The 15483-nt window shown below is 54.3% G+C and overlaps 1 protein-coding gene across 1 annotated transcript in view; it reads right to left on the bottom strand.

Moving 5' to 3' along the window:
* LOC116937744 (transmembrane protein 255B-like) overlaps positions 1-15483 on the bottom strand; it is a 41532-nt gene that overhangs the window by 4586 nt on the left and 21463 nt on the right. Inside the window, exons 8-9 of the mRNA XM_076058055.1 lie at positions 11479-11564; positions 1478-1643 (exon numbers count right to left, since the gene is read on the bottom strand). Of these exons, the coding sequence (XP_075914170.1) occupies positions 1478-1643; positions 11479-11564 (252 nt within the window). The remainder of the gene's footprint in view (positions 1-1477; positions 1644-11478; positions 11565-15483) is intronic.

Below are 15483 nucleotides of genomic sequence, written 5' to 3'. Positions count from 1 at the left end.
CTCTGTGAGTCCACGGGTCTCTGCATGAGTCTATGGGTCTCTGTGTGAGTCTACGGGTCTTTGTGTGAGTCTATGGGTCTCTGCGTGAGTCTACGGGTCGTAGTGTGAGTCTACGGGTCTCTGCGTGAGTCTATGGGTCTCTGTGCGTGAGTCTATGGGTCTTTGTGTGAGTCTACAGGTCTCTGCGTGAGTCTACGGGTCTCTGTGTGAGTCCGTGGGTCTTTGTGTGAGTCTATGGGTCTCTGTGTGAGTCTACGGGTCTCTGTGTGAGTCTATGGGTCTCTGTGTGAGTCTACGGGTCTCTGCATGAGTCTACGGGTCTCTGTGTGAGTCCGTGGGTCTTTGTGTGAGTCTATGAGTCTCTGTGTGAGTCTACAGGTCTCTGCGTGAGTCTATGGGCCTCTGTGTGAGTCTACGGGTCTCTGTGAGTCTACGGATCTCTGTGTGAGTCTACGGGTCTCTGCGTGAGTCTACGGGTCTCTGTGTGAGTCTGTGAGTCTCTGTGTGAGTTTATGGGTCTCTGTTTGAGTCTATGGGTCTCAGTGTGAGTCTATGGGTCTCTGTGTGAGTCTATGGGTCTCTGTGTGAGTCTACGGGTCTCTGTGTGAGTCTACGGGTCTCTGTGTGAGTCTACGGGTCTCAGCGTGAGTCTACGGGTCTCTGTGTGAGTGTGAGTCTCTGTGTGAGTTTATGGGTCTCTGTGTGAGTCTATGTGTCTCAGTGTGAGTCTACGGGTCTCTGTGTGAGTCTATGGGTCTCTGAGTCTAAGGGTCTCTGCGTGAGTCTACGGGTCTCTGTGTGAGTCTACGGGTCTCTGCGTGAGTCTGTGGGCCTCTATGTGAGTCTGTGGGACTCTGTGTGAGTCTATGGGTCTCTGTGAGTCTACAGGTCTCTGTATGAGTCTACGGGTCTCTGTGTGAGTCTGTGAGTCTCTGTGTGAGTCTATGGGTCTCTGTGTGAGTCTATGGGTCTCTGTGTGAGTCTAAGGGTCTATGTGTGAGTCTACGGGTCTCTGTGTGAGTCTACGGGTCTCTGTGTGAGTCTACGGGTCTCTGTGTGAATCTATGCGTCTCTGTGTGAGTCTACGGGTCTCTGCGTGAGTCTACGGGTCTCTGTGTGAGTCTGTGGGCCTCTGTGTGAGTCTGTGGGACTCTCTGTGAGTCCACGGGTCTCTGCATGAGTCTATGGGTCTCTGCATGAGTCTATGGGTCTCTGCATGAGTCTACGGGTCTCTATGTGAGTCTATGGGTCTCTGTGTGAGTCTATGGGTCTCTGAGTCTATGGGTCTCTGTGTGAGTCTATGGGTCTCTGTGTGAGTCTACGGGTCTCTGTGTGAGTCTACGGGTCTCTGCGTGAGTCTGTGCGTCTCAGTGTGAGTCTACGGGTCTCTGAGTCTACGGGTCTCTGTGTGAGTCTACGGGTCTCTGTGTGAGTCTACGTGTCTCTGCGTGAGTCTGTGGGCCTCTATGCCGCCCACCTCTTTGAAGTCGCCCAGGATGGCTGCAGTGACGATGCCCAACATGAGTCCCAGCACGTTGAGGCTGGTGGTCGTCCAGAGCAGCCTGTAGAGGTGGACGACTTCCCGGCAGTCGGAGACGCCTGTGAACACGTGGTAGGCGCCTATCCCGCTCGGCCTGCTCTCACTCGCACACGCATGCAGAGACGCCTCTCGGTACCTCGCGGATGGCCGTCGAACGCGATACACTACACTATACACTACTTTACACTACCATACACTACACTATACACTACTTCACACTACTACACACTACACTATATACTACTTTACACTACTATACACTACACTATACACTACACTATATACTACTTTACACTACTATACACTACACTATACACTACTTTACACTACCATGCACTACGCTATATACTACTTTACACTACTATACACTACACTATATACTACTTTACACTGCACTATACACTACACTATACACTACACTACTTTACACTACACTATACACTATACCATACATTACACTATACACACTATACACTACACTATACACTACACTTTACACTACACTATACCATACACTACACTATAAACTACACTATACACTACACTGTACACTACACTATACACTACACCATACACTACACTATACACTACACTATAACTACTATACACTATACTATATACTACTTTACACTACACTATACACTACACTACACCATACACTACACTATACACTACACTATACACTACACTATACACTACACCATACACTACACTGTACACACTGATTACACTCCTGTACGCTACACTATACACTACTATACACTGCACTATACACTACTATATACACTACACTATACACTACATTACACTACACTATACACTACACCATACACCACACACTATACTATACACTACACTATACACTACACCATACACTACACTGTACACACTGCTTACACTCCTGTACGCTACACTATACACTACTATACACTGCACTATACACTACATTACACTACACTATACACTACACCATACACTACACACTATACTATACACTACACTATACACTACACTATACACTACGATGGGTCTCTATGCGACGCGCTTGCAGATTGCGCTGCTGCTGCCGTGGCCGTCTGGAACGTTCTTCCCGCTCGATATTAGGAAGCTTCTGGGAGCTGTGATGCACTTTTACATCATCGTCATCATCGTCTAGATTTACAAACTCTTTTATTTAGAACATCTGCTTGTCGACTCACTCACCCACTCACTCACCCACTCACTCACTCACCCATTCACTCACCCACTCACTCACTCACCCACTCACTCACCCATTCACTCACCCACTCACTCACCCACTCACCCACTCACTCACTCACCCATTCACTCACCCACTCACTCACTTACCCACTCAGTCACCCACTCACCCACTCACTCACCCACTCACTCACCCACTCACTCACCCACTCACTCACTCACCCATTCACTCACCCACTCACTCACTCACTCACCCAATCACTCACCCACTCACCCACTCACTCACTCACCCACTCACTCACCCCCTCACTCACTCACCCACTCACTCACCCACTCACCCACCCACTCACCCATTCACTCACCCACTCACCCACTCACTCACTCACCCACTCACTGACCCACTCACTCACTCACTCACCCACTCACTCACCCCCTCACTCACTCACTCACCCCCTCACTCACCCACTCACCCACCCACTCACCCATTCACTCACCCACTCACCCACTCACTCACTCACCCATTCACTCACCCACTCACTCACTCGCCCACCCACTCACTCACTCACCCACTCACTCACCCACTCACCCACTCACTCACCCACTCACTCACCCACTCACTCACCCATTCACTCACCCACTCACTCACTCACCCACTCACTCACCCACTCACCCACTCACTCACTCACCCACTCACTCACCCCCTCACTCACTCACCCACTCACTCACCCACTCACCCACTCACTCACTCACCCACTCACTCACTCACCCACTCACTCACCCACTCACTCACTCACCCACTCACTCACCCACTCACTCACTCACCCACTCACTCACTCACCCACTTACTCACTCACCCATTCACTCACCCACTCACTCACTCACCCACTCACTCACCCACTCACCCACACACTCACCCACTCACCCACTTACTTACTCACCCACTCACTCACTCACCCACCCACTCACCCACTCACTCACCCACTCACCCACTTGCTCACTCACTCACCCACTCACTCACCCACTCACTCACCCACCCACTCAACCACCCACTCACTGCGAATAGCAGTAGCGCCTGTGAAGGTAGACACAGACAAAGGTCCCCCGTGTAGCCTCTAACAGGCTGTAGGGGCAAGTGCTGTGAGTAGCGAGTAGCAGCAGCACCTGTGAAGGTAGACACAGACAAAGCTCCCCCGTGTAGCCTCTAACAGGCTGTAGGGGCAAGTGCTGTGAAGGCTACCGGCACTGTGACACACGAGGAGGTGGGTGGCTACCAGCACTACGCCCGACCGCCTTTGTCTCCCCAGTGGCGATGTTCACTACACACCGCTACACCAGCTATTCGTTTGAGGCTGAGTCGACCTAGGGGAGGCCCAGGACCGGTTCAGATAATCGTCACCGGTGGTGTTGGTCGTGAACGGGAATCGAACTCGAGTCTCTGGGTGCATTGCGCAGCGCAGCGCTAACCACTACACCCACCGCTCACCACACCTCCATATCACCACCACCATTGCCACCATCGCCACCACCACTGCCATCACCACCACCATCACCACCACCATTGCCACCATCGCCACTGCCACCACCACCATCACCACTGCCACCATCACCACTGCCACCACCATCACCGCCACCACACCATCACCACCACACCACCATCACCACCATCACCACCACACCACCATCACCACCACACCACCACCATCACCACCATTACCATCACCACCATCACCAGCACTATCACCACCACACCACCATCACCACCATCACCACCACACCATCACAACACCATCACCACACCACCACCATCACCAGCACCATCACCACCACACCACCACCATCACCACCACCATCACCACTATCACCACCACCACACCACCACCATCACCACCACACCACCACACCACCATCACCACCACACCACCATCACCACCATCACCATTACCATCACCACCACACCACCATCACCACCATCACCACCACACCACCATCACCACCACACCATCACAACACCATTACCACACCACCATCATCGCCAGCACCATCACCACCACACTACGAAACCATCACCACCACCATCACCACCACACCACCATCACCACCACACCACCACACCACCACCACACCACAATCACCACCACACCACCATCACCAGCACACCACCATCACCAACACACCACCATCACCACCATCACCACCACACCACCACCATCATCACCACCACCACTACCACTATCACCACCACATCACCATCACAACCACATCACCACCATCACCACCATCACCGCCACACCACCATGAGCACCACACCACATCACCACCATCATCACCACACCACCATCACCACCACACCACCATCACCACCATCATCACCACCACTATCACCAGCACTATCACCACCACCATCACCACCACACCACCATCACCACCACATCACCACCACACCACCATCACCACCACCATCACCACCATCACCACCACACCACCATCATCACCACACCACCATCACCACCACACCATCACCACCATCACCACCATCAACACCACAACACCATCACCACACCACCATCACCACCCCACCATCACCACCATCACCACCATCACCACCACCACACCATCACCACCACACCACCATCACCACCATCACCACCATCAACACCACCATCACCACACCACCATCATCACCACCACACCACCATCACCACCACACCACCATCACCACCACACCACCATCACCACCACGCCACCATCACAACCACACCTCCATCACCACCACACCACCATCACCACCATCACCACTATCAACACCACACCACCATACCACCATCACCACCATCACCATCACGACCACCAGCACTATCACCACCACATCACCACCACACCACCACATCACCACATCACCATACCACCACACCACCATCACCACCATCATCACCATCACTACCATCACCAGGACTATCACCACCACATCACCACCACACCACCATCACCACCACACCACCATCACCACCACACCACCATCTCCACCACCATCACCGCCACACCACCATCACCACCATCAACACCACACCACCACACCACCATCACCACATCACAATCACCACCACCATCACCACCATCACCACCACACCACCACCATCACCACCACACCACCACATCACCACCATCACCGCCACACCACCATCACCACCACACCACATCACCACGATCATCACCACACCACCACCACCATCACCACCACACTACCACATTACCACCACCATCACCACCACACAACCATCACCACCACCATCACCACCATCAGCACCACCATCACCACCACACGACCATCACCACCACACCACCACCATCACCACCATCACCACCATCACCACCATCACCACGACACCACCACCACCATCACCACCACACCACCATAACCATCACCACCACCACCATCACCACCACACAACCATCACCATCACCACCATCAGCACCACCATCATCACCACACCACCATCACCACCACCATCACCACACCATCACCACCATCACCACCACACCATCACCACCACACCACCATCACCACCATCAACACCACACCACCATCACCACAGCACCATCATCACCACCACACCACCATCACCACCACACCACCACCACCCCACCATCACCACCACACCACTATCACCACCACACCACACCACCACACCACCATCACCACCACACCACCATCACCACCACACCACCACACCACTATCACCACACCAACACCACACCACCATCACCACCACACCACTTTCACCACCACACCACCACACCACTATCACCACTACACCACCATCACCACAGCACCATCATCACCACCACACCACCATCACCACCACCACCACCACACCACTATCACCACCACACCACCATCACCACAGCACCATCATCACCACCACACCACCATCACCACCACACCACCATCACACCACCACCACCACACCACCATCACCACCACACCACCATCACCACCAACCACACCACCACACCACCACCACACCACCATCACCACCACACCACCACACCACCACCCACCATCACCACACCATCATCACCACCACACCACCATCACCACCACACCACCATCATCACCACCACATCACCACATCACCATCATCACGACCACACCACCACACCACCATCACCACCACACCACCATCACCACCATCACCACCACACCACCATCACCACCACACCACCATCACCACCATCACCACCACACCACCATCACCACCACACCACCACACCACACCACTATCACCACACCAACACCACACCACCATCACCAACACACCACCACCACACCACCATCACCACCATCACCACCACACCACCACCACCACACCACCATCACCACCATCATCACCACCACACCACCACCACCACACCACCATCACCACCACACAACCATCACCACCATCACCACCACACCACCATCACCACCACACCACCATCACACCACCATCACCACCACACCACCACCACACCACCATCACCACGGGTTTTCTGTTTCGTTAATTCCACAAATTCCTCAGGGTCACAAATCAGCCACGCTTCGCCACTGCCCCACGTGACCTCGTCTAGGGGGGGGTGGGGCGAGGTGGAGGGGCGGGGATGTTGTGGGGTGGGGGTGGAGTCTTTAGGTCTCTGTGTGAGTCTGTGGGTCTCTGTGTGAGTCTATGGGTCTCTGTGTGAGTCTATGGGTCTCTGTTTGAGTCTATGGGTCTCTGTTTGAGTCTATGGGTCTCTGTGTGGGTCTGTGGGTCTCTGTGTGAGTCTATGGGTCTCTGTATGAGTCTGTGGGTCTCTGTGTGTGTCTGTGGGTCTCTGTGTGAGTCTGTGGGTCTCTGTGTGTGTCTGTGGGTCTCTGTGTGAGTCTATGGGTCTCTGTTTGAGTCTATGGGTCTCTATTTGAGTCTATGGGTCTCTGTGTGGGTCTGTGGGTCTCTGTGTGAGTCTATGGGTCTCTGTATGAGTCTATGGGTCTCTGTGTTAGTCTGTGGGTCTCTGTGTGAGTCTGTGGGTCTCTGTGTGTGTCTGTGGGTCTCTGTGTGAGTCTGTGGGTCTCTGTGTGAGTATGTGGGTCTCTGTGTGAGTCTGTGGGTCTCTGTGTGTGAGTCTATGCGTCTCTGTGTGTGTCTATGTGTCTCTGTGTGAGTCTGTGGGTCTTTGTGTGAGTCTGTGGGTCTCTGTGTGAGTCTATGGGTCTCTGTGTGAGTCTATGGGTCTCTGTGTGTGTCTATGTGTCTCTGTGTGAGTCTGTGGGTCTCTGTGTGAGTCTATGTGTCTCTTTGTGAGTCTGTGCGTCTGTGTGTGTGTCTATGGGTCTCTATGTGAGTCTATGGGTCTCTATGTGGGTCTGTGGGTCTCTATGTGAGTCTATGGGTCTCTGTGTGAGTCTGTGGGTCTCTATGTAACCCTGTGGGTCTCTATGAGAGTCTATGGGTCACTGTGTGAGTCTGTGGGTCTCTGTGTGAGTCTGTGGGTCTCTGTGTGAGTCAATGGGTCTCTGTGTGAGTCTGTGGGTCTCTGTGTGAGTCAAGGGGTCTCTATGTGAGTCTGTGGGTCTCCGTGTGAGTCTGTGGGTCTCTATGTGAGTCTGTGGGTCTCTATGTGAGTCTATGGGTCTCTATGTGAGTCTGTGGGTCTCTATGTGAGCCTATGGGTCTCTGTGTGAGTCTGTGGGTCTCTGCGTGAGTCTATGGGTCTCTGTATGAGTCTATGGGTCTCTACGTGAGTCTATGCGTCTCTGTGTGAGTCTGTGGGTCTCTGTGTGAGTCTGTGGGGCTCTGTGTGAGTCTGTGGGTCTCTGTGTGAGTCTGTGGGTCTCGGTGTGATTCTGTGGGTCTCTGTGTGAGTCTGTGGGTCTCTGTGTGAGTCTGTGGGTCTCTGTGTGAGTCTGTGGGTCTCGGTGTGATTCTGTGGGTCTCTGTGTAAGTCTATGGGTCTCTGTGTGAGTCTATGGGTCTCTGTGTGAGTCTGTGGGTCTCTGTGTGAGTCTGTGGGTCTCTGTGTGAGTCTGTGGGTCTCTGTGTGAGTCTGTGGGTCTCTATGTGAGTCTGTGGGTCTCTGTGTGAGTCTGTGGGACTCTGTGTGAGTCTATGCGTCTCTGTGTGTGTCTATGTGTCTCTGTGTGAGTCTGTGCGTCTCTGTGTGTGTCTATGGGTCTCTATGTGAGTCTATGGGTCTCTATGTGAGTCTGTGGGTCTCTATGTGAGTCTATGGGTCTCTGTGTGAGTCTATGGGTCTCTGTATGAGTCTGTGGGTCTCTGTGTGAGTCTATGGGTCTCTGTATGAGTCTGTGGGTCTCTGTGTGTGTCTGTGGGTCTCTGTGTGAGTCTGTGGGTCTCTGTGTGTGTCTGTGGGTCTCTGTGTGAGTCTATGGGTCTCTGTTTGAGTCTATGGGTCTCTATTTGAGTCTATGGGTCTCTGTGTGGGTCTGTGGGTCTCTGTGTGAGTCTATGGGTCTCTGTATGAGTCTATGGGTCTCTGTGTTAGTCTGTGGGTCTCTGTGTGAGTCTGTGGGTCTCTGTGTGTGTCTGTGGGTCTCTGTGTGAGTCTGTGGGTCTCTGTGTGAGTCTGTGGGTCTCTGTGTGAGTCTGTGGGTCTCTGTGTGTGAGTCTATGCGTCTCTGTGTGTGTCTATGTGTCTCTGTGTGAGTCTGTGGGTCTTTGTGTGAGTCTGTGGGTCTCTGTGTGAGTCTATGGGTCTCTGTGTGAGTCTATGGGTCTCTGTGTGTGTCTATGTGTCTCTGTGTGAGTCTGTGGGTCTCTGTGTGAGTCTATGTGTCTCTTTGTGAGTCTGTGCGTCTGTGTGTGTGTCTATGGGTCTCTATGTGAGTCTATGGGTCTCTATGTGGGTCTGTGGGTCTCTATGTGAGTCTATGGGTCTCTGTGTGAGTCTGTGGGTCTCTATGTAACCCTGTGGGTCTCTATGAGAGTCTATGGGTCTCTGTGTGAGTCTGTGGGTCTCTGTGTGAGTCTGTGGGTCTCTGTGTGAGTCAATGGGTCTCTGTGTGAGTCTGTGGGTCTCTGTGTGAGTCAAGGGGTCTCTATGTGAGTCTGTGGGTCTACGTGTGAGTCTGTGGGTCTCTATGTGAGTCTGTGGGTCTCTATGTGAGTCTATGGGTCTCTATGTGAGTCTGTGGGTCTCTATGTGAGCCTATGGGTCTCTGTGTGAGTCTGTGGGTCTCTGCGTGAGTCTATGGGTCTCTGTATGAGTCTATGGGTCTCTACGTGAGTCTATGCGTCTCTGTGTGAGTCTGTGGGTCTCTGTGTGAGTCTGTGGGGCTCTGTGTGAGTCTGTGGGTCTCTGTGTGAGTCTGTGGGTCTCGGTGTGATTCTGTGGGTCTCTGTGTGAGTCTGTGGGTCTCTGTGTGAGTCTGTGGGTCTCTGTGTGAGTCTGTGGGTCTCGGTGTGATTCTGTGGGTCTCTGTGTAAGTCTATGGGTCTCTGTGTGAGTCTATGGGTCTCTGTGTGAGTCTGTGGGTCTCTGTGTGAGTCTGTGGGTCTCTGTGTGAGTCTGTGGGTCTCTGTGTGAGTCTGTGAGTCTCTATGTGAGTCTGTGGGTCTCTGTGTGAGTCTGTGGGTCTCTGTGTGAGTCTATGCGTCTCTGTGTGTGTCTATGTGTCTCTGTGTGAGTCTGTGCGTCTCTGTGTGTGTCTATGGGTCTCTATGTGAGTCTATGGGTCTCTATGTGAGTCTGTGGGTCTCTATGTGAGTCTATGGGTCTCTGTGTGAGTCTATGGGTCTCTGTATGAGTCTGTGGGTGTCATTGTGAGTCTGTGGGTATCTGTGTGAGTCTGTGGGTCTCTGTGTGAGTCTGTGGGTCTCTGTGTGAGTCTGTGGGTCTCTGTGTGGGTCTGTGGGGCTCTATGTGAGTCTATGCGTCTCTGTGTGTGTCTATGTGTCTCTGTGTGAGTCTGTGCGTCTCTGTGTGTGTCTATGGGTCTCTATGTGAGTCTATGGGTCTCTGTGTGAGTCTGTGGCTCTCGGTGTGAGTATGTGGGTCTCTATGTGAGTCTATGGGCGCTCTGTGTGAGTCTATGGGTCTCTATGTGAGTCTATGCGTCTCTGTGTGAGTCTGTAGGTCTCTTTCTGAGTCTGTGGATCTCTGTGTGAGTCTATTGGTCTCTGTGTGAGTCTATGGGTCTCTATGTGAGTCTGTGGGTCTCTATGTAACCCTGTGGGTCTCTATGAGAGTCTATGGGTCTCTGTGTGAGTCTACGGGTCTATATGTGAGTCTATAGGTCTCTGTGTGAGTCTACGGGTCTCTGTGTGAGTCTGTGGGTCTCTGTGAGTCTGTGGGTCTCTATGTGAGTCTGTGGGTCTCTATGTGAGTCTATGCATCTATGTGTGTGTCTATGGGTCTCTATGTGAGTCTATGGGTCTCTATGTGAGTCTGTGGGTCTCTCTGAGTATGTGGGTCTCTATGCGTGTCTATGGGTCTCTGTGTGTGTCTGTGGGTCTCTATGCGTGTCTGTGGGTCTCTGTGTGAGTCTGTGGTTCTCTGTGTGAGTCTATGTGTCTCTGTGAGTCTATGTGTCTCTGTGTGAGTCTGTGGGTCTATATGCGTGTCTATGGGTGCCTATGTGAGTCTATGTGTCTCTGTGTGAGTCTGTGGGTCTCTATGTGACCCTGTGTCTCTATGTGACCGTGTGGGTCTCTATGTGAGTCTGTGGGTCTCTATGCGTGTCTATGGGTCTCTGTGCGTGTTACCTTCCGCAGCTGTAGAGTTCACAGCAGTAGCACGTGCGGCTGGCCACCATGAGGCCACAGAAGCCTGCCGCACCGGGGCACTGTACCTGGCACCGGGGTAGGTCACGGGGTCACACACGCGGCGTTGAGTCGGTGTGAGTGGGTGAGTGAGTGGGTGAGTAGGTGGGTGAGTGGGTGAGTGGGTGGGTGGGTGAGTGAGTGGGTGAGTGAGTGGGTGGGTGAGTGAGTGAGTGGGTGAGTAGGTGGGTGGGTGAGTGGGTGAGTGGGTGAGTGAGTGAGTGGGTGTGTGAGTGGGTGAGTGAGTGAGCGAGTGACTGGGTGAGTGGGTGGGTGGGTGAGTGGGTGAGTGAGTGAGTGGGTGAGTGAGTGAGTGGGTGAGTGGGTGAGTGAGTGAGTGGGTGAGTGAGTGGGTGAGTGAGTGAGTGAGTGGGTGAGTGAGTGAGTGAGTGGGTGAGTGAGTGAGTGGGTGGGAGAGTGAGTGAGTGGGTGGGTGGGTGAGTGAGTGAGTGTGTGAGTGAGTAAGTGGGTGAGTGAGTGAGTGGGTGGGAGAGTGGGTGGGTGGGTGAGTGAGTGAGTGAGTGGGTGGGTGAGTGAGTGAGTGGGTGAGTGAGTTGGTGAGTGTGGGTGAGTGAGTGAGTGGGTGAGTGAGTGAGTGACTCGGTGAGTGGGTGAATGTGTGAGTGGGTGAATGTGTGAGTGGGTGAATGTGTGAGCGAGTGACTGGGTGGGTGAGTGAGTGAGTGAGTGGGTGAGTGAGTGGGTGAGTGAGTGGGTGAGTGAGTGGGTGAGTGGGTGGGTGAGTGGGTGAGTGAGTGGGTGAGTGGGTGAGTGAGTGGGTGATTGGGTGAGTGAGTGGGTGAGTGGGTGAGTGAGTGGGTGAGTGAGTGAGTGGGTGGGTGAGTGGGTGAGTGGGTGAGTGAGTGGGTGAGTGAGTGGGTGAGTGGGTGAGTGAGTTAGTGAGTGGGTGAGTGGGTAAGTGAGTGAATGAGTGGCTGAGTGGGTGGATGGGTGAGTGAGTGGGTGGGTGAGTGGGTGAGTGAGTGGGTGAGTGAGTGGGTGGGTGAGTGAGTGGGTGAGTGAGTGGGTGGGTGGGTGAGTGAGTGAGTGAGTGGGTGAGTGAGTGAGTGGGTGGGTGGGTGGGAGAGTGGGTGAGTGAGTGAGTGGGTGAGTGAGTGAGTGGGTGGGTTGGTGAGGGCGTGAGTGCGTGAGTGAGTGAGTGGGTGAGTGAGTGGGTGTGTGAGTGGGTGAGTGGGTGAGTGAGTTGGTGAGTGAGTTGGTGAGTGTGGGTGAGTGAGTGAGTGGGTGAGTGAGTGGGTGAGTGAGTGAGTGACTCGGTGAGTGGGTGAATGTGTGAGTGGGTGAATGTGTGAGCGAGTGACTGGGTTGGTGAGTGAATGTGTGGGTGGGTGAATGTGTGGGTGGATGAATTTGTTAATGTCTGAGTGAATGAGTGAATGCGTGAATGAGTGAATGGGTGAGTGGGTGATTTTGTGAATGGGTGAATGTGTGAATGTTTGGCCACGTATTGTGCAAAACAATGTTCAACATACACTAAGAGACACAGGGCTTGAACAAACGGAACTCGAACCCAGCCTCACAGTGTCTCTGACACGGCCATCGTGAACCCACTGAGAGAGAGAGACACCCAGACCCAGGGCTCGAACCCAGCCTCACAGTGTCTCTGACACGGCCATCGTGAACCCACTGAGAGACACCCAGACCCAGGGCTCCAACCCAGCCTCTCAGTGTCTCTGACACAGCCATCGTGAACCCACTGAGAGAGAGACACCCAGACCCAGGGCTCGAACCCAGCCTCTCGGCGTCTCTGACACGGCCATCGTGAACCCACTGAGAGAGAGACACCCAGACCCAGGGCTCCAACCCAGCCTCTCAGTGTCTTTGACACGGCCATCGTGAACCCACTGAGAGAGAGACACCCAGACCCAGGGCTCCAACCCAGCCACGCAGTGTCTTTGACACGGCCATCGTGAACCCACTGAGAGAGAGACACCCAGACCCAGGGCTCCAACCCAGCCTCTCAGTGTCTCCGACACGGCCATCGTGAACCCACTGAGAGAGAGACACCCAGACCCAGGGCTCGAACCCAGCCTCTCAGTGTCTCTGACACGGCCATCGTGAACCCACTGAGAGAGAGACACCCAGACCCAGGGCTCGAACCCAGCCTCTCAGTGTCTCTGACACGGCCATCGTGAACCCACTGAGAGAGAGACACCCAGACCCAGGGCTCGAACCCAGGCTCTCAGTGTCTCCGACACGGCCATCGTGAACCCACTGAGAGAGAGACACCCAGACCCAGGGCTCGAACCCAGCCTCTCAGTGTCTCCGACACGGCCATCGTGAACCCACTGAGAGAGAGACACCCAGACCCAGGGCTCGAACCCAGCCTCTCAGTGTCTCTGACACGGCCATCGTGAACCCACTGAGAGAGAGACACCCAGACCCAGGGCTCCAACCCAGCCTCTCAGTGTCTCTGACACAGCCATCGTGAACCCACTGAGAGAGAGACACCCAGACCCAGGGCTCGAACCCAGCCTCTCGGCGTCTCTGACACGGCCATCGTGAACTCACTGAGAGAGAGACACCCAGACCCAGGGCTCCAACCCAGCCTCTCAGTGTCTTTGACACGGCCATCGTGAACCCACTGAGAGAGAGACACCCAGACCCAGGGCTCCAACCCAGCCACGCAGTGTCTTTGACACGGCCATCGTGAACCCACTGAGAGAGAGACACCCAGACCCAGGGCTCCAACCCAGCCTCTCAGTGTCTCCGACACGGCCATCGTGAACCCACTGAGAGAGAGACACCCAGACCCAGGGCTCGAACCCAGGCTCTCAGTGTCTCCGACACGGCCATCGTGAACCCACTGAGAGAGAGACACCCAGACCCAGGGCTCGAACCCAGGCTCTCAGTGTCTCCGACACGGCCATCGTGAACCCACTGAGAGAGAGACACCCAGACCCAGGGCTCCAACCCAGCCTCTCAGTGTCTCTGACACGGCCATCGTGAACTCACTGAGAGAGAGACACCCAGACCCAGGGCTCGAACCCAGGCTCTCAGTGTCTCCGACACGTCCATCGTGAACCCACTGAGAGAGAGACACCCAGACCCAGGGCTCGAACCCAGCCTCTCAGTGTCTCCGACACGGCCATCGTGAACCCACTGAGAGAGAGACACCCAGACCCAGGGCTCGAACCCAGCCTCTCAGTGTCTCTGACACAGCCATCGTGAACCCACTGAGAGAGAGACACCCAGACCCAGGGCTCGAACCTAGCCTCTCAGTGTCTCTGACACAGCCATCGTGAACCCACTGAGAGAGAGACACCCAGACCCAGGGCTCGAACCCAGCCTCTCAGTGTCTCTGACACGGCCATCGTGAACCAACTGAGAGAGAGACACCCAGACCCAGGGCTCGAACCCAGCCTCTCGGTGTCTCCGACACGGCCATCGTGAACCCACTGAGAGAGAGACACCCAGACCCAGGCCTCGAACCCAGCCTCTCAGTGTCTCTGACACGGCCATCGTGAACCCACTGAGAGAGAGACACCCAGACCCAGGGCTCGAACCCAGCCTCTCAGTGTCTCTTACACGGCCATCGTGAACCCACTGAGAGAGACACCCAGACCCAGGGCTCGAACCCAGCCTCTCAGTGTCTCCGACACGGCCATCGCTGTAAGGGGATCTGTGTGAGGGCTGGGGATGGGTGGGTGGGTGGGTTAAGAGTGACACACGAGGACATCGTCGACACACTCACCGCTAATTAAATCGTGGCTCATTGCTAATTTAGCGACGTGAATAATTGACGCGGGTCTGGTGGGTGTCTCGCTCCTACTCTGTCCCTCTCCGTGGCCGCGTGGCAACTGGGGTGGCGAGTGGCACCACCAAAACCCGATACCACAACAGCCACAACAACAGCCACAACAACAACAACAGCCACAACAACAACAGCCACAACAACAGCCACAACAACAACAGCAGCAGCAGCAA

Source organism: Petromyzon marinus, assembly GCF_048934315.1.
Source record: "Petromyzon marinus isolate PM22_M1 ecotype Great Lakes invasive population chromosome 67 unlocalized genomic scaffold, UKy_Petmar_22M1.pri1.0 chr67_unloc.6, whole genome shotgun sequence".
In the NCBI taxonomy this organism is placed as follows: domain Eukaryota; kingdom Metazoa; phylum Chordata; class Hyperoartia; order Petromyzontiformes; family Petromyzontidae; genus Petromyzon; species Petromyzon marinus.
Note: the sequence above shows the minus strand (reverse complement) of the source record. Positions and strands in the feature narration are given on the sequence as shown.